Source organism: Sitophilus oryzae, unplaced genomic scaffold (genome assembly GCF_002938485.1).
Source record: "Sitophilus oryzae breed Bouriz unplaced genomic scaffold, Soryzae_2.0 scaffold_942_pilon_pilon, whole genome shotgun sequence".
In the NCBI taxonomy this organism is placed as follows: Eukaryota; Metazoa; Arthropoda; class Insecta; order Coleoptera; family Curculionidae; genus Sitophilus; species Sitophilus oryzae.
In genome coordinates this window covers 1,848,327-1,873,395 of record NW_022147575.1, presented here as the reverse complement: position 1 = coordinate 1,873,395, position 25,069 = coordinate 1,848,327, and the positions used below count along the sequence as shown (strand labels likewise).

Sequence of the window (25,069 nt, the reverse complement as noted above, 5' to 3'; positions counted from 1 at the left end):
AGACTGAACCTGAGATGGGAAAATGATATTAAGAAAATAACAGAGCCCTATAGCCAAGAATAGACAACAATGGGTCCAACTACAAAGAAAGTATGTGAGGGAGGTTACACCATAATTTTAAATTGTTGAATAAGCTGAAAATAATGATGATGATGAATATGGAAAATAGAAAATATGTTTAATATGGAAAAAAAAAGAAAAAAAAAATGGAAAAGAGAAAATATGTTTCTTTTGACCGGGTCTACCACCCCTTAAAATACTTGCACTTATTTTTGGGACACCCTGTATATCTCGGTTACCTTCTTTTCGTACAGTAAAGTTTGTGTACTTGATATGTCTGAAACAAAACCATTCTTTTTGAATTCATACATTTTGACTTCGTTCACGTCCCACTAAAATTCTAAATTCTTCTGTCTTTTCACACCATTTTTAACAGTACCTTGTAAATTTTCAAAATTGTTCAAATCTAATAGAGCTGTATAAACTGTGCTGCCTAAACAAATATTTAGAGTCGACTTAATAGCAGAATTTGTCGTGAATCAAGAGGCTCCGAAAAATATTATTTTAAGATTAGAAGAGCAAACAGAGACCGGCGACCTATCGTTATCCCTAAAAGGTCTATGTTTAAAAAGAGGAGATAAGAACCCCGGGAGCACTTAAGGGCACTACGCCCTTGCTTCTATTGGCCTACGTGACATAGTTTCAGGGTTAATGTGCGGTAAACTACGAAAAATAGAATGTTCTTCCGGTGGGAGCATACTGGTTTACTTCATTTTAAGATTATTCTAAGATATGTCTTAATTTCGTAAGTAAAAAGTTGCCCAGATATCAAAATAGTTGCTGTGGCTCTTGAACATACTTAACTTCTTTCTTTTTAAGATTCTGATGGTCAAATATCAACAAAATATTCCTTATGTTTGGACTAAATTTTCTCGAAAATAAAGACATAATTTAAAATTCCGTTACAATACGGAAATAGAATGAAGTTTTGTGATTACAGTGATATATAATTTATATGGTTTTGTAACAAATTGCTCGCCATTTTATGGCAAATGCTGAAGCTCTGCAAACCTTAATCAAGCCTTAATCAAAGTACGTGTGTTTGGAATTTTGGATGTGGCTTAACGCAACAGGATTGGGCTAAGCCCTTAGGCAGATTTCTGAAATATAATATACAGGGTGGTCCGAACTGTATTCTGGAAACTTCGGCAGCATATTCTGCAGATAAAAATAAGTAAAAAAGTTCGTACAAATATATGAGTGTTGAAGTTTCATTTTTATTTCGATTTTTTCCAAATAATTTCTGAAATAACGTCAATATTTGGAGGAAAAATGGTGCCTGGGAGTTTTTTGACATGAGAAATTTGATTTTGATGTCAATATGACTCCTAGTAGTAGAGGGCGCCACCTACATATTTTTAACTGGTTTGAAGAATAATAACTTTTCGTCCGTATCTGTATAAAACTACTGAGTAAAAAAATATACATTCACGACGTTTTTTTCGTAAAAAAGGTCTCTTGGTAAAAATTGCTACGAGTAATGGGTTTCGAGATATTTGGAATCGAAATTATCAATACCTGTCATCATTGACAAAAATTAAACATGTTGACTAAATAGTTATTGGACTGAAATCATAAATTTGAAATGTTTTTGTGCCAAAAGTTCAACAGAAACTGTTTTACCATCATTTTTTGCAGAAAAATTTATGATTAATTTAAAAAAAATAAAAATTTCACAAATTTATTATTTCAGTGAAATAACTATCTACATAACGTGTTTATTTATCGTCAATAATGACATGTATTGACTGTTTCCATTCTAAATATCTTAAGAAAGGTTGCTCGTAGCGATTTTTACAAAGAGATATTTTTTAAGTAAAAAGTCACAGAGATGTATATTCTTTCGCTCGGTAGTTTTATACAGGTACGGACAAAAAGTTATTACGCTTCAAAACAGTTAAAACACATGTAGGTGGCGCTCCCTACTAGTAGGAGTCATATTGACATTAAAATCAAGTTTCTCATGTCAAAAAACTCCCAGACCCCAATTTTCATCCAAATATTGACGTTATTTCAGAAATTATTTAGAAAAAATCGAAATAAAAATGACTTTCTAAACTTCTACACCCTGTATCTCCAAACAAAACTAAGCATTTTAGGACATACATTTATACGAACATTTTTACTTATTTTTATCTGCAGAATATGCTGCCGAAGTTTCCGGAATACAATTCGGACCACCCTGTATATTTCCTTCGGCCACATACCCGGGTTTACCCCTGAAGGCAACCTGAAAGTACAGTGTAACAGACTCTTAAAGTTGTCGATTTAACGACCAGTAACCTATAAAGGGTTAAGAAGATAGAAGATATAGAGCATCTCTTATTCGTGTTAAGATGATGATGATATAATATTGAAAATGTAATAGAAGGGTAATAGTAATATGGTTAGAGTAAATAAATAATACAGTTTATGACAACAATAACGACAATGTTAACGACATAAGCCGATGTAGTTAACAAAATTTCACCTAAAACAGAGGAACAACAACAAAAAAACAAGTAAACGTAACACATGTTCTTTCGATTTCGAAAATAATTGCCGAGCGATGAGAGTTGGGAGATGGAAAAAACTGCGACCCATATGGTAGGTAACAATTACAACACATGGTCCGAGACGGACGGCCTGAAAGAATAAGGAATTTCATAAATGACTGGTCCCAAGGATAGGTACCGGGGATATTATGGTAATAATCGTAAGGTTTTTAGTTTCGGTAGGTTCTTTTCTTTTTTTGGGTCGAGGGATACTTTTCTCGTTGACCATCTGATGCTGGGCCATAATAGGCTGCACAGGTCAAAACCTGAAGTGTACGATTTTTTTTGTTAAAAAAACGTATATTAAGCATAAGTGGTGTATTAGATTAATCCCGTGTTTTATTTTTTCTATTCGTGTCTACTCAGTATATAAAAAAAAATCAACAAATAGAAAAATATATACAAAATATACCAAACGGCTAAATTAATAAAAAAGGCACATCATACATTTAAAAAAAAACATTGTCAAGCCATCAACATAAATAGGAACAAAACTTGTACAGAATTAAGCCCCATACTCACACTTCGCTCCTTCCTCGCGTCCCTTCGTTCAAAAATCATATATTTACTATGGGAAAATGTAGATTTTATGCGACTGTGTGTTCCTTCCCCCTTCGTCAAAACGCTACTTCGTCCGTTTACTTCCTCGAAACGGTCCTTCCACGTACTGTCGGTTTTTGGAGGAAGTAGCAAAGGAATTATCACGAACACAAAAAAATATTAAAATATATAAAATATTTAAATCGATCTTGGATTTCATTCGTAGTTGATTTCTTGATTTGGCAGTACGTCTGTACAGGGTGTCCTATTTTCGTGTGTTTTGCAGGGTTTCTCGTTTATGAGTCGAAATACAAAGATACGGTTTTCACATTACGCCGTTACTTTTTTATGAAACTAAAGATGCTACATAGAGATATGTCCTAGCTCTCTTACTTCCTAAAATACAGGGCGAATCTGAAATTATTGCATTTTTCGATCCCCTTTGTATCATAACTTATCGAAAAGGTGAAAACGGTCTCCCGTACAGTTTTTCACGTAGAATGCAGTGACGTAACTCTGATGTCTTTTTCTAAACTGACTAAAACTTATATGTTTTTTTAAATACGATATTTTGTATATTATTTTATTTTCCTTGTTACGAGCTTTCTAAGATACTTATTTTCATAAACGGGGTAAAAATGCATTATTTAACTTTATTACATAGTCGGCCGGTTTAAATTAGGTAATCAAAACAATCAACTAATTTATTCGACGTAAAATGTTGGTTATTGGCATGTTATTTAAAAAGCAGCACAAGTTCAGTTTCCGTGTAGTTTATCAAAATATCACGATGCAAAGCAAAATTATCTGGTAAAATTAAGTTAAATAAAATAAGAGCCGTTTAGCAGTTTAGCAGTACCTAAATAAATAAATATAGAGTATATTATAATTTTCAGCTCTCGTTAATCAAAGATTAACAAGGCAAATAAAATAAAAAATAATATATAGAGTGTCCTGTTTAAAAAAAAGAACATAAGTTTGAGTCATTTTTCGAAATAGACAGCTCCCAACGAAGAACCACTTTCGTCACTGCCATTCTACCTGAAAAACGAGACACGGGTGGTACGTAAGTACTCAATAGGTAGAACAAAACAAAAAACCAGGGTATCCGGTATATACCTGTACATTTAGATGAACAGTCTACTTTTATAAAAGGTATTTCCAACGACCGCATAGTAAATACCCGATGTAATACCAGTAATGTCAGGAATACGAGTATATCTACAATATTTCTTATATATATTGTAGATATTATATAATGGTATATTTCTATTCCCGGCATTATACCGGGTATTTACTATGCCGTCGTCGGAAACTCCTTTTATTAAAATTAGGATGTTCATCTAAATCTACAGGTATATACATATATACCAAGATTTTATTTATCTACAAATTGGGTACTTACCCGCCGCCCATCACTGACCCTTTTCACATTTTCGATAAGTTATCGAGAAGTTATCGAAAGGTTTCGATAAGTTATCGTTTCGATAAGTTATATCGAGATACAAAGGTTATCGAAAAATGCAAAAATTTCTACTAATTAAAAAATAAAAAGTAAAAGAAAGAAATAAGAAATAACTTTGAACTAAGAAGGCTAGGATAAATACATATTTATACTAGCCTTCTTAGTTCAAAGATACTTCTTATTTCTTATGTAGCATATTTAGTTTCATAATAAGTAGAACAATGATGTGAAAACAGCATCTTTATATCTCTACTCATAAACCAGAAACCCCATAAAACACACACAAATGGGACATTCTGTACATCTAGCAATCGCCAGTCGATATAAAAATAAATCACACACAATAGTCTAAAAAATGGGGGAAAAAACAATATTGTCTTCATATTTGTGAAAAAATGCATGTCCATATTTATGTAATCGTAGCGACAAAAATAAAAAATAGAAATAATGTGCATGATGCCTTCACAAAAATATCTGAAGAAATGGGGATTGACATGATTAACGTTTAATTAGTATGTCATATTTTATGGTTTTGATATAAATTACATAATAAACTTTACTCTATTGTTGACTCGCCTTGTACATTCATACTGATATACCTTGTACATGATACTGAAGTATTCGGATTTATTAAAAAAATATATTATTAAAATTCAATTTTTATTTTTGACCCGACAAAGAATTGCAGTTTTATAAAATAAAAATTATACGCCTTTCGGATTTTTTAAAAATTTTAGAGGTTACTAGATATTTCGTATTAAACATGTAGCTGCTATATTAAAAATATTTTGTGGTGTGTTGTTGCCAAAGACATTATAAAGATAGACCGAACATCTCATTCATAAATACTCGTTGGAAGTGTATCAAACATTCCAATGTGTCAAACAAGGACAGAAGAGACAGAGAAGTCTAAAATTTCCGACCCCGGCAACTAGGCGCATTTGGATTGTTCTAATGGCCAGTGGCGTATCGTTTTTTGGAAGAAATTTAATTAGTAAAGTAAAAGTAAAGTAATTAGTAAAATTTTTACTCCATATTAATATACTACGTTAACACTTTTTCGTCAGATGAGTTTTGTTATAAGGTCTAATATAATAATATAATTAATATCCCATATATACTTATGTTGAAACGTTAGTAGGTAGTTTTCGAAAGTCGCTTCAACGTCGATTTTCAATTTAAACTTTCAGTTACTTTTGAATATTTACAGGGTGACTTAAGTTTCTGAAACAGTTCTATATTAGGTTTGTGGTTGGTGACTTTTCTTTCAATTTTTTTTTCAGAATATGGAGGCAATGGTAAAGCACATTTTAGACATTTTTGTAAACATTGGTGGCCGGAACATATTTTCAAACTAAAGTTGTAGATTTGCCATTAAATTTCCATTCCAGAAATACCTAGGGTTGCCACCTGTCCTTTTTTGAAAACGACAGTCCTTTTTTGGAATAACTTGTCCTTTTGACTTTTTTTGACTTAAAAAGTCATTTTTATTTACGTATTTTCCCTGAGAAACTTATTTACAGTAAACAGAAATATTCTTTTCGTCCAAATTTAATTAGAGATGTTATAAAACTTATAAATAAATTTTTCTTGTTTAGAATAGGCAACATTATTTAGAACTTCCCGTTTAATCTCAAATGATAATTTAGGTTTTAGTTTTACCTTTTTTGATCTTAAAAAGAACTTTTCAAAATTAGTAATTAGTAACGATTTAGTTATAGTTCGCAATCGATAGCTCCCTATGAAGTATTGTGTAATAGTTGTTTAATCTTGTATTATTAATAACTTCCTATACCTAAAATCAATATTTAATAAGAAAATTGTGTTTTTTTGAAAATATAAGACAAGATTTGACTTTCGGTCTTCTTCTTGTATTATGATGGCTCTGATACGAGGCAATTACCTTTTAGTCTCTCAATAGAAGGCATTTATCATTAAATGTATCAAATCTGTGTGCTACAGTATGGGATTTCTGTCGCATAATAATGAATATTACGTTTATTTACAAACCCATTACTTTTAAAGGTAGCTTGAAGCTACTAGCTTCATCAGACAATCAAATTTTAGTTAAATGTCTAAATCTTCATGAACTGTATTAAGCATATGTATTGCGGTTTGAATCACCCTGTATGTTGACAAAAATATTTTGAAAATGTGCGTTACAATGGCCCCCATCTTATGAAAAAAATTGAAATAAAAATCACAAACCAAAAACGTAATAGGTAAAAGCTTTTTTGGAGGCCTGGATCACTCTGTATATAGATATGAATAAAACTAGTAGCCTAAAAATTATTTACAGTTCGTCCCATTATTACTAAAAAAAAGGTAAACACACCGTACAAATAACTCTAGGAAGAGGTATTTGTACGGTGGTAAAAAATTGTCTAAATAAGACCGAAGGGGCAGATATAATAAAGCAGTAAAATGTAAAAAAGGTCGGGTAAACACCTTTGTTTATTTGTTGAGCAAAATTCCTTTAGAATATCATACCAATTTAAAAAAAAATGTCATTTTCTGGCATATAATAAAGTTTCAAATGCAACGTTTATATTCAAATTTGTTATGATCTACAACAGTTAGGTAGTAATTGAGACGAATTATAATTTAATTACCGGCTACTACGTTCTTGTTTTAATAGATCAAAATTCAACAAATATAATTAGAAATTATTTTAATTTTGAGAGGCTCCCTTGTAGGACGCCTATGTACGATTACGGCGGAAACAATACCTACCTGTGAAAAGACAAATTCGGGTAATTTGAGCTTATTTTTCCACACATTTGACACTGTCGTACCATATTGAAAATTCGCAGATTCAAAAGTACATTAAACAAAAACCAAAACTACTGAAAAACACTGAAAAGTTCACTTTGGACTTGATTCCGACTTCAAACACACCGTAAGCTAAACGTAGTACGCTATAACGGACCATGGGCCGTCGCGAGGGGTAGTGGGACGGACGGCTCATTTCATTCTAGAAGACTAGCAGCGACGTTGCCAATAGTTCTAGACGTTTCAGCACATTAAACAGTAAACATGTCCTTTAATAGTAACGCATATATCCTCTGGTTAATAACATATTATTACGCATGCTTCTTTAAAAATGAACTATTAATTTAATTAAGAAATTGAGATTTATTGATATCCGATGAAGGTTTTCAAGTCACCTTTTCTGCAAATCAAACTAAGTAGATAGGCGCAAATTTGAGATGTGGCAATGTTGCCTTCTCTGTCTCAGTTGGTTTTTACAGTACGTAGTCAACCTCCGATTGTTTGATCGGGTTAAAATTCACAATGTGATATCTGTTCTTCCTAAATCTATGGTTGTTGCATAACTGACTAATTTCCAAGCATCGAATAGACGAAGAAAGGAAGCGAAGGGACGAAGGAACGCGAGGAAGTAACGCGAGGAAGTAAGGCGAGGAAGGAGCGAAGTGTGAGTATGGGGCTTTAGACAAACGACAAAAAATATATAGGGTGTCCCAGGCTGAGCGTGCATTAGAAGTTTATAGAGTACTCAACATCTAGCTAGAAGATTTTTTGCATATCATAGTTTCACAACGAGATCTATCGATTCAAAATATTTTCAATATGGCAGCACTTTCGGAAATACCGAAAGTTGACAGCAACTTTCTTATTTTAAATGGATGTCCTAATTTTTTTTTATATACTTAAATTCCCTGTAAAATTTTCTGAATTTTGATATCTCTATATCTAACATTGACCGTTTTTGAGAAAAATAATATTTAAAATTTTTGAACGAAAAAAGCTGCCTGTCAAAAATATGTGTATAACCTAAATGTCAAATTTAGTGATTACCACAGCCACTGTGCCAAAAAGAGAAAACATGTGGCTACCTATTTCAAAAATTAAACTGTTCTAATGTCATATAATAATGGCCTTATAGCTGTCATAGAATTGAGCGATTAAAAAATTATCATAAATCATTTTTTTTCAAATGGAAACCCACTTTTTTTTATTTCACCAGTGAAAAGGCTTTTCAATTCGTTACTTTTTGTTCCTATACCTAAAGTAAATCGTTTTTAAGTTATTTAGGATTTTGTTTTAAAGCGTATATTTTTCTTGATTTTAACCAGTAGCCTATGATTTTAAACGTCAAGTGATGTAAAACAATAGATCAGGCTATGTCATATTGTGATGCTTTGTTGAAAAAACAGCATCATTTCCGAGCCAACTTTGCGCTGTTTTTTTTTTCGATGACACAGAATATTATTAATAATATCAACTATTAGATATCACTAAAGAGCGAAAATACGAGATATATTTTTATAAATACACTTTTTAAACTCTTCAGCAGGCAGTATTAAAAAAGCCATTCGGCCAGACGATCATTTTAATACAAATTTTGTGAAAGTGTATTAAATTATTTATTAATTTTTAATTTATTACTTTTTCAAACATGTCCTTCAAATCCTTTCACCACCAACGGCACATTTTCAAAAATAAAACATTAATTATGTTTTTATTTGTTATAATTTTTGTCATATTTTACCGAACAATTTTAAATACTGTCAAGAGCATCAAAGCGACCGCGAAATTACAGGGTTTTATATACTCGTATATTATTAATTTTCTGTTTAAATATCAAGAGTAATAAAGCGTTCTAGTTTCACAGCCGTTATGATTTGTTTTGGCGATATTCAGAATTTTTCGATAAAACCCAATTAATTAATTTTTTTGCTCAAAACAGTGGTGGTGGATCAGGTGCAAAAATAGAAAAAAATCTCAAAATTTAAAATTGTATGTTCAAAAAATTATGTCTGTGGTGAAATAAAACTATAGATAAACTATACAAAACAAAGAGTTTGTTTACATACTTGTATATTTTCGGCCAGAAAAAATAAATGTACATGTCTGAAGTACGTCTACTGGATGTGTGTCTATGAAAGAAATTTTAAGAATGCGCACACAATATTGGAGTATGATCAATTTGACGGGAAGCGTCGTCGATTTTTTTCGAGAAACATCGATTAAAACAGTGGCAGACAGAGCTTGGAGAACAGAGCAGTCGTCAATTCAAACGCATGCAAGTAATATATATAAAATATAATATTGAAACATATTTTGTTCAACGTTAATTCATAGATAAACGAAACAAGTTTAGATTGGAAAGTGCCCATAAGGACAATGTAAACAATATTTGGCGCTATTCTTGCAACGGTCGCGACCCAAAGCTTTTGATAATTTCGGATCGGTTCGGCTTTTTCCGGAATTATGTCGCCAAATATTGTTTATTCAAATTTATTATTATTTTCTTTTAATTTTATAAATAAAATACAGTGTGTCGCATACACAAGAAACTTTATTTTATATTAGGACATGTATGTGAAATACCTATGAAACATTGGAAACCGACTTTATGCCACGATCCACGATGTTTTTTGCAGTTTACAGTTCACAACACAGTTTTTTAGTTTTTAATGCCACTTTTTCACGGGTTTGAGTAAGTAAAATTGAAATAAGGCTACACGCACACTGGTGCGATCGAGGCCGCGATCGCATGCGTATACATATGCATGATGTATACCGAAAAAAAACATTCTTAAATATTTACCTACAATATTTTAACTTAAACAATAAAAATGTATACATATATTGTACTATCCAATCCAATTGCAACTCCAATTTTGTCTCAAACTTTTTATTTTTAATTCAATTAATTTTGTCTTGGATCGGATAAATCATGTAGAATTTTGTGTATTTTTACAGCCTTAATTAGCTGCTCTGTTAACTTAATTTCTAAATTACAACAAGAAAAAACACAAAATAACGGAAAATACTTATCAGTTGGATCAAACTCGACAAGTTGAATCTGATCGCCACCGCAGAATAGAACGCCGCCAGGTCGCTTCGTCTCCAAAACTCGATCGCGCCAATGTGAAACGGCTCATATGTATTCTACAGCAACTTTTGGCCGCGGCCGCGTGGAAGTCGTGATCGCACCAGTGTGCGTGTAGCTTTAAACTCACAAGTTAGCAATAATTACTTACTTTCTTCTGATTCTGACTTTGACAAGAGAAAATTATTTCTGTTGTTGTATCGCGACCCAAAACAATTAAATTTTGGCAGGCTTTCCAATCTAAATTTATTTCCTTTATCTATGGATCAATGTCAACATTTCCTTCACTGATAATAGACTGATTTTCTTTTAGGGTGTATTTCGTTGCTTACTTTGGTTATGGTTTTATGTTCCGTTTCTATCGGTTTTCTGAAAGTTTTCTTATTACGGAACACGGTTCCTGAAAAATTCGGTTATGACTGCCACCCTTTGAATAAGAAGACTAAGGAAGGAGCATAATGCTATCCATGTATTCATGCATGGTGGGCGGAAAAGCCACCATAAAAGCTCTCTAGGGTGGGGATCCTTGACAGTTCTGTTTGACGATTCATTTGACACATTTGAATTTGATTTGAAATTTTGTGGATTTGTCAGTCTTTACGGAGCTTATTTTATGTTATTTATTATTTATTCTACTACTGATAGATGTATAAAGGTAGTAAATCTAGATGGAAATTGTGGCAGAACTTAAATTAACAGTGACACTATCGCGATTTATTGAAAAAGACTCTAAAATAATTGGTTGTGTAGCGTGCGGTAGATCTCGGCAAAAATTGAGTGAAATAATGGAACAACTTTTCGCTAGTGAGTGACTATATAATATACATACGTGTAGTAAACCGATCATTTACGAAATTCACTTAAATTAACTAAATTATATATTTTTCTTGCATTTTAGCTTTTATTTATTACTTGTCAAAGATTAGATGTCAAAGAATTTAGATACGTTAATTTGACTTACCTGCTTCAGTACCGTATCGGATGTTTGTGTTAATAAATACTTATTATAACTTATCTATTTTTATTAGAATTATATATTTTTATAACAATTTTAATAACTACCAACATTTATTCACAACGTAAAATAAAACAGCAAATTATTGAGTCTACCCCACGTCTACCCTACATCATAGTTTTACATTTTTTAAATAAAATTAGAACGACACTGATAAACCGGAATTTAAGTCGGCCATATTTGGATTTTTGATATGCTCCTTCCTTAGTCTTCTTATTCAAAGGTTATGACCATGCCCTAGACACTCAATGGTAATTTTATAGAACTACAAATTTAGTTTTTCCGCATCGCCAGACGGCACAAAAGACATTAAAGTACAGTTTTCTAATTTATATTATGAAGATGACATGACAGTCTCTATGTTAACTACTGTCTATGGTCTAGTTTTTGTCTAGTTGACAAAATGTTGGTGATCCGTCAAGTTATTTTTAAATCATTATTTAAATAATTATTAATTCAGATATTCTCAGATATTCCTGATTTGTCGGAAAGTTCAGTGATTTGTGTTTATAGTTTGTGTTTTTATTAGTTTGTGCATTCTGATACTTACAGTCGATCGTCATTTTCGTGTTAGATACTAAACTTTTCATTCACAACGTAAAATAAAACAACAAATTATTGAGTCTACCCCACGTCTACCCTACATCATAGTTTTACATGTTTTAAATAAAATTAGAACGACACTGATAAACCGGAATTTAAGTCGGCCATATTTGAGGCCCATCGCGGTGTACCTAAGATTTTTGATATGCTCCTTCCTTAGTCTTCTTATTCAAAGCTGTCACCAAACTAACCAGCGCGAGAAGGCTGGTTTTTCTGGATTTGTTTGTCAATCAATGTCATTTATGTGACAGAAATCAAGCAAATATTGGAAGTTCGAGTGAAATTCTCATTTAATGTCTAAAATTTGTAATAATATTTTGTATTTACATCCAAAAGCAATGAAGGTAGGCAGTAAAGGTAAATAAATTTCATTAACTAAAAGAATGACTTTTTAGGACTATTTAAACTTATCATGCAGCCATTATGCTTCTTAAAGTCAGGAACATTTAAAGAAAACATGAAAAACAAGACAACAAGTAATCGTGAATGTGTGTATAAAAATATAAATATTCATTAGATTTGTTTATTAATTATTGATCTGTTTTAATATTGGACCTGCAAATCTTCACTTGAGCTGTCTAACGAGTTTAACAGTTTATTAATAAAGTAGTTTTCAATATTAAACTGCATTGAAAAGAAGAAGCAAACGTAAAAGCAGAGAATAGGTATATTAAAAATGCATAAAAGATAATTTTTATAATAGAGGTATTGAAATTTAGAAAACGTCAACATATGACGTTTCCAGTATTTTACCAAACCGTTCCGTGTCAAACCGATATGTTTTTCAGGAACCGCTCTTTACCGGTCTGGTTCGCCTGGTTTTACGAAATACAGCCTTAGTAATTGTCATTGTCATTTGATTTGGTTTGGATTGATGAACATCGATCAATGTCAAAATTAAAATTTGATTTTTGTTTGGTTTGGTTGGATAGTGTTTTAAAATAATACAGTGAGTTGTTGATGCTTTAGAAATAGGAATTTCTTTACAGTCCAAAGTATTGGAATTAAAAGGATCGTAACTGATGAAAAGTTCAAGAAAAAAATGAATATAGTATATAATAGTCTATTCTACACATTTTTAGGTACCTACCTGCCGCTAGGTTTTACAGTTTTGTTATAAAATCGAATAATAATTTATCTGCGAGTGCCGCTTCAATCTGTGTGCATCTCCGAAAAAGGAGAAGCACCGTTCCCGACTTGGAGATGGCTAAAACGACTTCTCCTATAAAAATCTCCTCCTTGCGCAACGTATGATCCCATTGTACCGTCTAATTGGCATGGTACTGGCCGTATTTAGTCGTACCAACCGAACGCAACGGTAAAATCGGAAAAGCTATACGCGCCTCCATGTGTTTTACTTTCTCATGGGTTCTTAATGCAGTTGGTACTTTTTTTACTTTGTGCGATCTTATGGCAGTTTTTCCTAATTGGCGTCGATGCAGGTTTCCCATCAGGAAAATTTCGTTTATAAGGCTTTGCACGTGTGAATTTTTATTCTATGACCATATTTTCGAAACCTAGCAGGATAGAATGAATTATAGATAATCAAGGATGAGTAATGAATCTATATAAGAAAAATGGCATTCAGACTGAAACGTTTGTAGTGTTACAGTAGGATGAAATAAAAAAAATTGTGTGTGCCCTATGTGCGCATATTTGAAGTTAAACTTCTAACTAACAGCTATTAAATTTAAGGGCTTGAAGGATATATATTTTTTATGAATGTTTTTTATAAACTTCAGAAATGCTTTTTATAAACCAAAAATTAGAGTTAATATAAAAACGTATACTGTTCTAGCTTTATAATTTTATAATTTTTTATTTTAACTTTTATTAAAAAAAAGATAATTCTATTACCCGCCGGATGGGCTGTGGTCATTAAACGAAAATACTACTACATCTATATCCCTGACTACTACTAACTGCTACTAACCAACAATTTGTTTTGTGTAGTCTGTGGTCTGTTTTTGTTTAAATGTTTTGTTCATTATTCGAGTTGGGGATTTATTTTTAAATTATTGTTAATCGTTAGGCAACCAGTATTTCTTTTGCATAATCAAAATTGTCACTCTAAATTTTGTCTTTTTTTAGACAGATGTCACTTGCCTTGTCATTATTCAATTCTTTATTCGAATTCTCAGAATGTTGTTAACAAAAGTTTCATCAAAATAAAATTTTAATCAATCACAATTGTTTATCTCCATCATTCACCGGATTAATAATACAGAAATTACAGCTCAATTACAATCAATTTATTATTTAGTGATTTAGAGTAATTTTATTAAATTATACGAATATTCTCGTCGATTCTTGGTTTGAAATAAATATGACATATAAATAAAAATGCTTAAATGAAAATGCGAATTACTAACTCTAAATTCTAATTCTGAGCTGGCAAATGAGCTAGATGTTTTACCTAGATCGTTATTCAGATACTACAAACCTATTGATGAAAATATGCATTAAATCAAGGTTAGTACAGCTTCCAGTTTATTACAGTGATTTTCTTAGCCGCGTATGGCACAGATCGTTGCAACAAGCTTATTTTCCATCGGGGTTGATTATCACATGTGTCACAGACTTGAATTTTGAACTCCCAACACGCGTTACGAAGTTACTAAAACTGGTTATTGTTTCTGAGAATGAAACATAAACACGAAGAAATGAAACATTGATTAAAACACAAAAAAATGGGCGCCGGGAGGCACGTATAGCCGCCCATACTAAAATATGTTAATAAAAAGTTGGTAGGCAGTTCTTTTAGTTTCAAAGTAAAGGAATTCTTCCAATTTTTTTATCTCAAAAACTGCGACATTGACTGATTTTGATGTTATTATAAATTTTGTTGCAAATAATATTCCTAATCTTAAATTGAAAACCGCGTTTCGCTAGCTAGTGTAATTTTGAAGTTACGATTTTTTAAATTTTTAACCCCCTCCCATACCCCCTTATCAACCCCCCACCCCCACCAAAAACTAATGGCCAGATTCTCGGGTGTCACCGTATTTTTGTGCCAAATTTGGTTAAAATCGGTTTAGCGGTTTTTGAGTGATCGTGTTACAGACGGACAGACAGACAGACAGACACCATGAAAATATTTTGTATTTAGGTCATTTATGACCCAAGTAACTCATTTTGAGTGAAATTAAAAAAACTTTTTTTTGCCGATCTTAATACCCTACCATACGTGTTGGTATGGTCGGTTAAAAATACTTTTGTATTAAACATTTTTCGTCTGTATGCCATTAACGCCAACAGATATACATATAATATATCTAAGTATACTTCTGTTAAAGGCTGGTGTTTTCTCGGTATCTCAGAGCGGGAGCAAGTTTCCTCAAAAGGAAACGGACGCATCGAATGCCGTTTTTGTTTAAATATTTCAGTTGCGCAATATATCGCGGCCGATCGACTATAAACATGTCGCGAGGCCGCCTCGCTGCCGTTTTGTAAATATTCATTTACGCCTTTTCGGTCTTGCTGCAAGATGGTTTGCAGAAAACTACCTCGCACAGCACCGACCAGTTTGTTATTGTCACCGCTTGTCGTTGTTCTTATTTAGCAGGGCAGCATGCCGACCACTTCTTTGACAGTTCTGGTTTTTGTAAACACAGTACATAACTATTTTAAAATTTTTACAGGGCTGACAAAAATCATAATTTAAAAAACATCAGATTTCTTTGATTTAAATAAGATTTTTTTTTATTTTAAAAGACTATAAAATAAATGCCTTTATTGTCAAAAATTTTTACAATTTGTAGACAAAGGTAAAGTAAACAAACAAAAGAGAATACAAAACATTATACAAATTACATTGTGAGTCTTATTGTTTAAAATAAACATTTATAAATGTTTACAATGTCAAAGAATAAAAAAATAAAAATAAGATTCATAAATATTTAGTAAGTCTATAGTAAATATTAATGACCTCTAAATAAATTTATTTCGATGTCATTGGTAAATATAGTAATAGCAAACATTAGACCAGTGTTTACAAGATCAAATCCGATTATCAAAATATAAGTCATTTACGGCGTAGAAAGCCTTGTCTAGTAAATACGATTTCAATGCTTTGCGAAATGAAGAAAATGATGTTATGGATTTGATTTCAAATGACAGGTGATTGTGCATTTTTTTCGAGTTGTATAATATTGAACTTTAAACTAACTCTGATCGTGGGGTAGGTAGATAAAGATCTTGCTCCGCGTTCCTCAGTGGATAAGTGTGAGATGGCCGTTCTTGAGAAGCTGATACATGCTTACGTATTAGGCAAACCTATTCAAATATAAATAAGGAAGGAAGAGTTAATATTTTTAATTTTTTAAAAAAGTCCTGGCAATGAGTTCTGCTGTTTAGTCTCAGTGAATATCGAACAGCTCTCGTCTGGAGCTTGAAAATGCGGTCAAATTGAGTCGCACAACGCAATGGAAGGGCATATCTGAGGTGTGACTCAAAAAGTGCATAATAGACAGTTCTAGCCACTGACAAGTTAAGCTCCTTAGAAACAGATCTTAAAGCAAAACAGGCAGAGCTTAATTTTTTCGACAAAGCGTCGATATGCATGTCCCATTTCAGAGAATTGTCTACAACAAGCCCTAAGAATTTTACAGATTTTACGACGTCAGTGGTTAAGTATAAAAGTTTTAATACGACAAAGCTTTAGTTTTAGAAATGTTGAGTCTCAGGAGGTTCGAATCACACCAAGATTTAATGGTGATTAAGTCATTTGATATAATCCTATGAAGTGCCGTGACGTCCTTGTTGCTCCAAGTGAAGCTAGTGTCGTCCGCAAAAAGACATATTTTACCACTGATGTTTATGTTAGCAATGTCGTTAATAAAAAAAGAAACAAAATAGGGCCTAGTACTGAGCCTTGTGGTACTCCACATTCTATTGGCTTTCTAGAAGACAACGTGGTATTCACCCTCACAAGTTGATTTCTGTTGCTCAGATACGACTTAAACCATTCGAGAGATGTTCCCCTGAACCCATAGTGCTGCAGTTTATTAATTAGGATCTTATGATTTACACAGTCGAACGCCTTAGAAAAATCACAGAAAATTGTTGCTGTAAAATGATGGTTATTTAGGCTGGAGTAAACTTTATTAATGAGGGAAAACATAGCGTCATTTGTGGACATGTTGCTTAGAAATCCAAATTAATGTTCAGTAAGTATTTTGTACTTCAACAGAAAAGATACCAGCATTCTTTTAACTAACCTTTCTATGAAGCTTGATCTTCTAACTATCTAGAAAAAGACTATAAGTAAAAGAATATGGAAAACTTACTGAGAGATCCACTAGGTATGTACACGTTTCCTGATGGCGTCCTCACCAGGCAGGAGGGCTCGAAGTCCTGATTGGGGTCCTGAGGGGGCGCCGTCGCCAGACGCCCGTTCAGTCGGTTCATTGTGGGATTACGGGGGGGCACATCGGGCGGTCGGGGAGCGTTGTCCAGCAAACAACCTACGACAAACACAGAAATATTCATTATTATCTTCAATCAATTATACATTCATTGTTATTACTGGTCTGTTTATTCTATATATTTATTTCGATATCATGTACAGGGTGGGTCAAATTCGACGCTTTTAAATGGAAACACCCTTTTCTATAGGAGATAGACAAAAACTAATATCGGTGTCTGGAGCTCAATTTTTGTCTAATACATGATGGTGAAAACCGCATATCGATATCTGTTACCGTTTCGGAGTTACGGGGTGTTTTTCAAAAATATGCATTTTTAACAAATCGCTGTAACTTTTTTGCTATGGAAAATTTTGTATTTTTATGAAAACATATCCAAAGCATCTTTTTACGTAGAATTTAATGGTTCAAGTATAATTTTTTTAAAATTAATAGTTTAAGAATTATCAACAGAAAATTTGATTTTTTATATGGGACACTCTGTATATTTTTAATTTAATAAAAATAATTTAAAATTACCTTTCCAAAAATATAACACACTTGATATTTTGCTCGATTCCTCTTCGAGATATAGTGTATATAAAAATTCGCCCGCTTTAAATAAGTAGGCTTTGAACGGCGCCGGCTGTAATGCAAAAAAATTCTTGCTGTGAGCATCAATTAAAACGAAAATAATATTTGCTATGAGAGATGCAGAATTTTATAACAATTTAAAATATATTTAACCAACAACAACACATTTAAACTATATCTAATGACAATAAAAATTAATAGCAAACCAAGGCATGAGATTTTGCTACAGTTGTTCGATATATCGACCGTCTTCTGTTATGGACAGACGGGGCAGTTTTTGAACATTTCTCGCGGAATTCATTCCCCAACTTAGTGGGGGTGAAGGATACCCTCTCATAGCTGCTAAGTATTTCTAATTCTTGTCTAGATTATACTGAAGAATAAGGAACCTTTATTCTTCCGCAAATATATCCATAGGATTAGATCCATGGGCACTAAGTCAGGCGGCCTCGACGGCCGACGGCTGGCATCTTGGTTAGCTATTCAGTTATTCTTGAAATTGGCTGCAAAAATTTGCTGATAACTTCAGCGTTCAGAGGCGGTGCGTCGTCTTGCTGGAAAAAGATGTTTTCCAGTTCCATTAAGGGCATATTAACAAGGGGTTCAAAGCCTACTAGTTAAAAGTGGCGAACTTGTAAAAATTCTGTATTTCAAAGGGGATTATAACAAAATATCAAGTGTGCTATATTTTTGGAAAGGTAATTTTAAATTCTTTTCAGTTAATTAAAAATATAGAGGGTGTCCCAAATAAAAAATCAATTTTTCTGTTGATAACTCTTAAATTATTAATTTGAAAAAAACTATACTTAAACCATTAAATTCTACGCAAAAAGGTGCTTTGGAAATGTGTTCATAGACTAACCGTAACTCCGAAACGGTAACAGATATTGATGTGCGGTTTTCACAATCATGTTTTTGATGAAAATTGAGCTCCAGACACCGATATTAGTTTTCGTTTATCTCCTATATAAAACGGTGGTTCCGTTTAAAAGCGTCGAATTTGACCCACCCTGTACAGAGTGTCCCATTTTGGTGCGTTTTACAGGGTCTCCTTAACCAGAATCAGACCTATGTTGATATGAAAAATAAATCTTATTTTTACGCGAGGAATCTCCCCATGAGAGATGGCACATGTTTTTTGAAACACCCTGTATAGTTTATATTAATTACTGAAAATTAATTAAATATAATGTCTGCAGTGAAACAAAATATAGTTCATCCATTATTTCAGCAGTTTTAACTCAATATAATATACTATCTATAGAAAGTTTTTTATTTAACCATACTTAGGAACCATCCTGTATATATTGATAAGACACACGTCAATCTACAGAAGTTAAAAGCCACTTCTATAAATACAATAGTGTATTATTATAATAGGAGGAAACGTTTAATATTACAGCTGGCTTTGTCTCTAGAATATAAAGGAACTTACTCGTTCCCTTTTGTAACAACTCCTCCCGTACAAGGTACAAGAAAAAGCTTTCTATTCTCACTTCGACACTTGTATTTATTTGAAGGAGAGAACTCGGTCTATTTTGAAAACGCACATCCTTGAAACAGGGAGTATATAAATGCAGAAGTTATGTAACAATGTTATTGTAGAACTTCTTATTATGATAATTGCAACAAAACATAAAATAAATTAGGTATATAAAATTTTTAATGAACAAATGTAAAAAATTCTAATATTTTTAAAAAATATAAAGATTTTTTATATTATGTCTCTATTTGGTGATTCCCTATAAATTTATTTGATTATATAGGATGTCCATAAAGAAATGTGTAGTAGGTATACATACAGGGTGGTCCGAACTGTAGGTATTCGGAAACCTTCGGCAGCATATTCTGCAGATAAAAATAAGTTAACAATGTTCGTCCAAATGTGTGTTCTAAAATGCTTAGTTTCGGAGATATAGGGTGTAGAATTTTTATTTTTATTTCGATTTTTTCCAAATAATTTCTGAATTAACATTGATAGTTCGATGAAAAATTGGTTTCTCGAAGTTTTTTGACATGAAAAATTTGATTTTGATATCAATATGACTCCTACTTGTAAAGGGCGCCACCTACATATTTTTAACTGGTTTGAAAGGTTGTAATAACTTTTCGTCCGTACCTGTATAAAACTACTGAGTAAAAAATATACATTTACGACGTTTTTTATGTAAAAAAGGTCTCTTGGTAAAAATCGCTACGAGTAATAGTTCCCCAGATATTTGGGGAAATTTTTAATCCCTGTCATCATTGACATAAATTAAACATGTTGACTAATACCTACTTATTAGGCTGAAATAATAAATTTTAAAGGTTTTTGGGCATTTTATCATTTCAGTCAAATAACTATCTAATCTACTCAACATGTTTAGTTTTTGTCAATAATACCGTAAGACGTTATGTCATATGAAACAAAGCATCTTCTATTATAGAGTGGAAATTGTTTATAGACCTCAAATTTTAAACAATCTTGTTTATAGACCTCAAATTTTAAACAAAGTTCGAAAAACTAATAGTTATTTTTTATACAAAACGATAAAATGGTATTTTATCGTCGACCGAAAAGATTAATTCATGAGCGATGAAATCTAATTATATTAATGAGTGAGTGAATTAATTTCGGGAGATGATAATGCAATTTTATCGTCGTGTATAAAACAGTATTTTTTTTCCATAGCGTAAGAAAAACAGTATTTTTTTCCACAACTTTTAAAAAATATTCAGAAATTATTATTTCAAGGAATTTATTAAGAGTAGAAAAAATATTCTGCTGGGTTGGCGTTGGTTTCTATGTAATTTGACAAATAAATAAAGCTGTCTTTAGTTGTCAGTTTTGAGTCAATATTTTTTAATTCTCTTTCGTGTCGATTGCTGATTGAATTGGAGCCAGAAATGGCTCAAAACCAACTAAGTAAATTATTAACAGATATTCAGGCTGAGGCGACAAACGCCATATCCAAACTACTTCAATTTAAATCCTGAATACAAAAATTTTCAAAAATGGAAGCAATTAAAAAACGTGCGAGAAGAAATAAAGTTTTTAACCTATCCTCGCTGTTAAAATATTATTTAATCTATCTTTGCGGTTAAAGTACTATTTTATCTACTATTTTTGATAGATATAAGGCAATTTTAACAGTTGCTATAGAAAAAAGATTATTATCGTTATTATTATTGTTAATTTATCACCTTAAAATAGACAAATATGTTAATACAATAGAATACACAAGGGCACTTTTTTTAACATTCTATTTCCTCTAATAGAAGATTACAATATCTCGTTCATATTTTTTCTCTTTTAGATCACGCATATAATTAATCGTTCTTCAATCTCTTCATGATTTATTTCTTATAAGAATAAAGGGTTATACTGATAAACCCCGTAAAAATTAAAACAGTTATTAAAGTTATTGTCCAAGCATCTTCTTTGTTCAAAGCGAGTTCAGTCATCTGCTATTTTTAGTGCCAGAGTATTGTATTTCCCAAGAAGACGCAAAACTGTTGCGATCTATCAGTTGCCCTCTGCTAACCCCTGTATAATTCCGGCTCTTAATTGAACTTATGTCGATTATCGCATCAGCTGTTGAACGATTTATTACAATGTCGCTTTTTGCTTATTTTTGCCCATTTCCTTCCTGAAGGAAAAAAGCGTGTAATTCTTCTCACAATGAAGCCCTCTAAAATTTTATTCAAAATTTTTATAGCGTGATACCCAATTCTAAAAAAATAAAGCCTGGTAAAATATAATATTTTCACAACATGGTTAATAGTTATTTTTTAAAGATACAAGACGATAAAATGGTATTTTATCGTCGACCAAAAAGATTAATTCACGAGCGATGAAATTGCGAGTGAATTAATTTCGGGAGTTGACAATGCAATTTTATCGTCGTGTATAAAACAATATTTTTTTCCATAGCGAGTTACGTTTTAAAAAATATTCAGAAATTAATATTTCAAGGAATTTATTACGAGTAGAAAAAATATTGTGCTGGGTTGTCGTCGGTTTCTATGTAATTTGACAAATAAATAAAGCTGTCTCTTTAGTTGTCAGTTTTGAGTCAATATTTTTTAATTCTCTTTCGTGTCGATTGCTGATTGAATTGGAGCCAGAAATGGCTCAAAACGAAATAAGTAAATTACCAACTGATATTCAGGCTGAGGCGACAAACGCCATAACCAAACTACTACCATTTAAATCCCGAATAACTTATGAAAAGGAATATATATATATATAAATTTTTCAAAAATGGAAGCAATTAAAAAACGTGCGAGAAGAAATAAAGTTTTTAACCTATCCTCGCTGTTAAAGTATCATTTAATCTACCCTTGCGGTTAAAGTACTATTTTATCTACTATTTTCGATAGATATAAGGTAATTTTAACAGTTGCTATGGCAAAAAATTAAAATTTTCTATAGATATTTTGTCTAATACTATTTTTCGATATGTATATACGTTAGACACTGAATAGACGTCATAAAACACCATTCTTTATAGATATTTAAAATTGATTTGAATTGTTAAGCATTCTGAATTTAATTTTTGTTATTTCTTGTTTATACCGATCTGGTCATCGAAACTGCGTGTTGTGGATTTTAACGTATAAGTCAGTGATGTATGCTCTGTTTTTTTTCTCAGGTAAGATTTCGACAGACGATGACAGAATAAAAGCAGATGACGTCCCATACCAATCTATTTATTTTACTAAAAAAGTTTCTAATAATTTTTAAGTTAACTATGGATGGGTTTAAATATAAATCCGTCATGCGTCATCGCTTGTTGTTTTTAACCAGTTTTATTGGTTTATTTCAAAAATGACAGATCGTATTTCAATTTTATTGGTTTGACGGAACGATGAACGACAAACGGACGCTGATGCATATGAACTCGCCTTTAGATTTTTGACGCTTGTCAAAGTCTTGCCAAATTATAAGTTATAATTTTGTGTCAACCAATGTGTCAATTTTTGTCAAATATCCTGCGTTTTGGAAGATGATGCATTTTGATTCGTGTTATTACCTGTGTTTTGTGTCTTTTGAAGTCAAGTGGAGGAAAAATCGAGTGAAAATTAACTGTAGACCCAGAGCACAGTTTATAGTTAACACTCGCTGCCCCGGCAGAAAGTCTTATACACTAATAAAGTTACAAGTTACCATCAATAAAGTTCGTATACCATCTCGTCGTAGATAAGTGCATCTCGAATATGGTAGGACCATACTAAAGACATACTAAAAACTGGAGTAGTTGTAAAATATCGACATCACACGATAGGTAAATAATGGATTTTAGTACTGCAGAGAGAAATAATGTCAAAAGGTACTGGTTTAAAAAATTAAGATTAAAGTTAATTAGCCAAACTTTAAGGTATAAAATTTGGTAAGTATTATTATTAATAAAATAGTTTGTTTTATTTACCTATGTTGTTTTATTTATTCCTGTGGAATATTACAAATTTGTATTTGTACATAAGTTATATTGATAAATATAATCATAAATGCGGGTCGTTTCATAGCGCTTGAAAGTAAAAAATAGTTATTTTTTATATCTTTTTGGTATGTGGTGTCTTGTTCTTGTTTGTTTTGTATTAACACATACCGTTTTTATTAAATAAAATAACTCGATTACATTTTTTCAGTTTTATACAGTTTTTTTCACAATATTTTGAAGTAATCACTTGTCAATCGAATTTTAAATATTTCCTGCCTATGATTTCCTGCTATGTGTTCCAGTTGTACCAACTTATTTCTTTGTAAAATAAAATAAACTACTTTGAAATTAAAATGACAGACACATCTATCACTGTCAAGGATCTTCTCGTTGGACAGACTATAGAAAGCTTAAATGAAAAATCAAATGCATTAAAAAGATAAAAAAGTTAGGTTGATACATTTCTTCTATGCGGTATTGCCGGATTTTTCATCACAATTTCGAACCGCACATGTAGGTGTTTACGAAAAATGTTGCATCTAGGGTTGGAACTTTATTTATTTACAATTAGTTACTCATTTCACTACAGCCTGTAATAGATCCTTAAACAAACTGTCTAACAGAAATGAATATTATTCAATAGCTTAGATATTTCGTTTATTCTTTTATTTCTCGTACGAACGGGCAACACTGTATGTTATTTTTATTTTGTCTCTCTGTCTATCAACTAGTCGTATATATTTATGTATGTCGTATGCATTAAAGTAACCACCGAAATAAAGTGACCAGGGCTAGTATAGTTCATATCGAATAAACCTTTAGTCACGTTATTAAGCTTGACTGGCACAGCGTTGCCCACTTTTACATATTTTCTTTTAATCAACATATTTGAGAAAAGAAAAATATACTAATTACAAATATACAAACAGTTATTATTTACATCAACAAAACTCACCTCCTTAACAGCACTTAAGGGTCATAAAGGGCCATTACTACCGCTTTCCCGTTCAAAATATGCTAATAAAGTTGCTATGAGTTTTTTACGGCTATTAAGCTATCTTGGACACTTCACACTAAAAGAGGTTATCAAATAACAATCTTCGACCGCAAGGTCTGCTACTAAAAATGTTTAAGCTTAAGGTATTCATCTAAACAAAAAACTCCTAATACAAAACTAAAGTGTGAAAATGTATGACAATGTAAATAAATAAATAAATAAATGTGGCAACTTAGCGTTTTTTATAGCAGAGTTACTACCTGAAACCCCAGCGGGAAATTTAAATTCCAATTAGTCGGCCCGGCGCCGAATATGTCCATGGTTGGCAACAATGAATTTAAAAGTTTAATTAGTATCAAATATTATATTTGGCTTCATGCAACATCAACATACAAGTTTTGTAAGGCATTGTTACGGGACTTTTCAGTGACATTATTGAAAATCTCAGATAAAGGCTTCAAAAATTACTACTTGTGCAGCATGCGATCGTCATCAGACTAAAAAAATATGAAAAAGAATAGAACAACTTTTCACTAGTAAGTAATTCAATATACAGAGTGTTAAAAAGAT

At 31.9% G+C, this 25,069-nt stretch overlaps 1 protein-coding gene across 7 annotated transcripts in view; it reads right to left on the bottom strand.

The window, feature by feature from the left end:
- The window catches only part of LOC115890988 (teneurin-m), a 572,779-nt gene that overhangs the window by 29,954 nt on the left and 517,756 nt on the right, over positions 1 to 25,069 (bottom strand). For all 7 annotated transcript variants that reach the window (XM_030911367.1, XM_030911368.1, XM_030911371.1 and 4 more), the window contains one exon: positions 17,366 to 17,542. In XM_030911367.1, the coding sequence (XP_030767227.1) occupies positions 17,366 to 17,542 (177 nt within the window). The remainder of the gene's footprint in view (positions 1 to 17,365; positions 17,543 to 25,069) is intronic.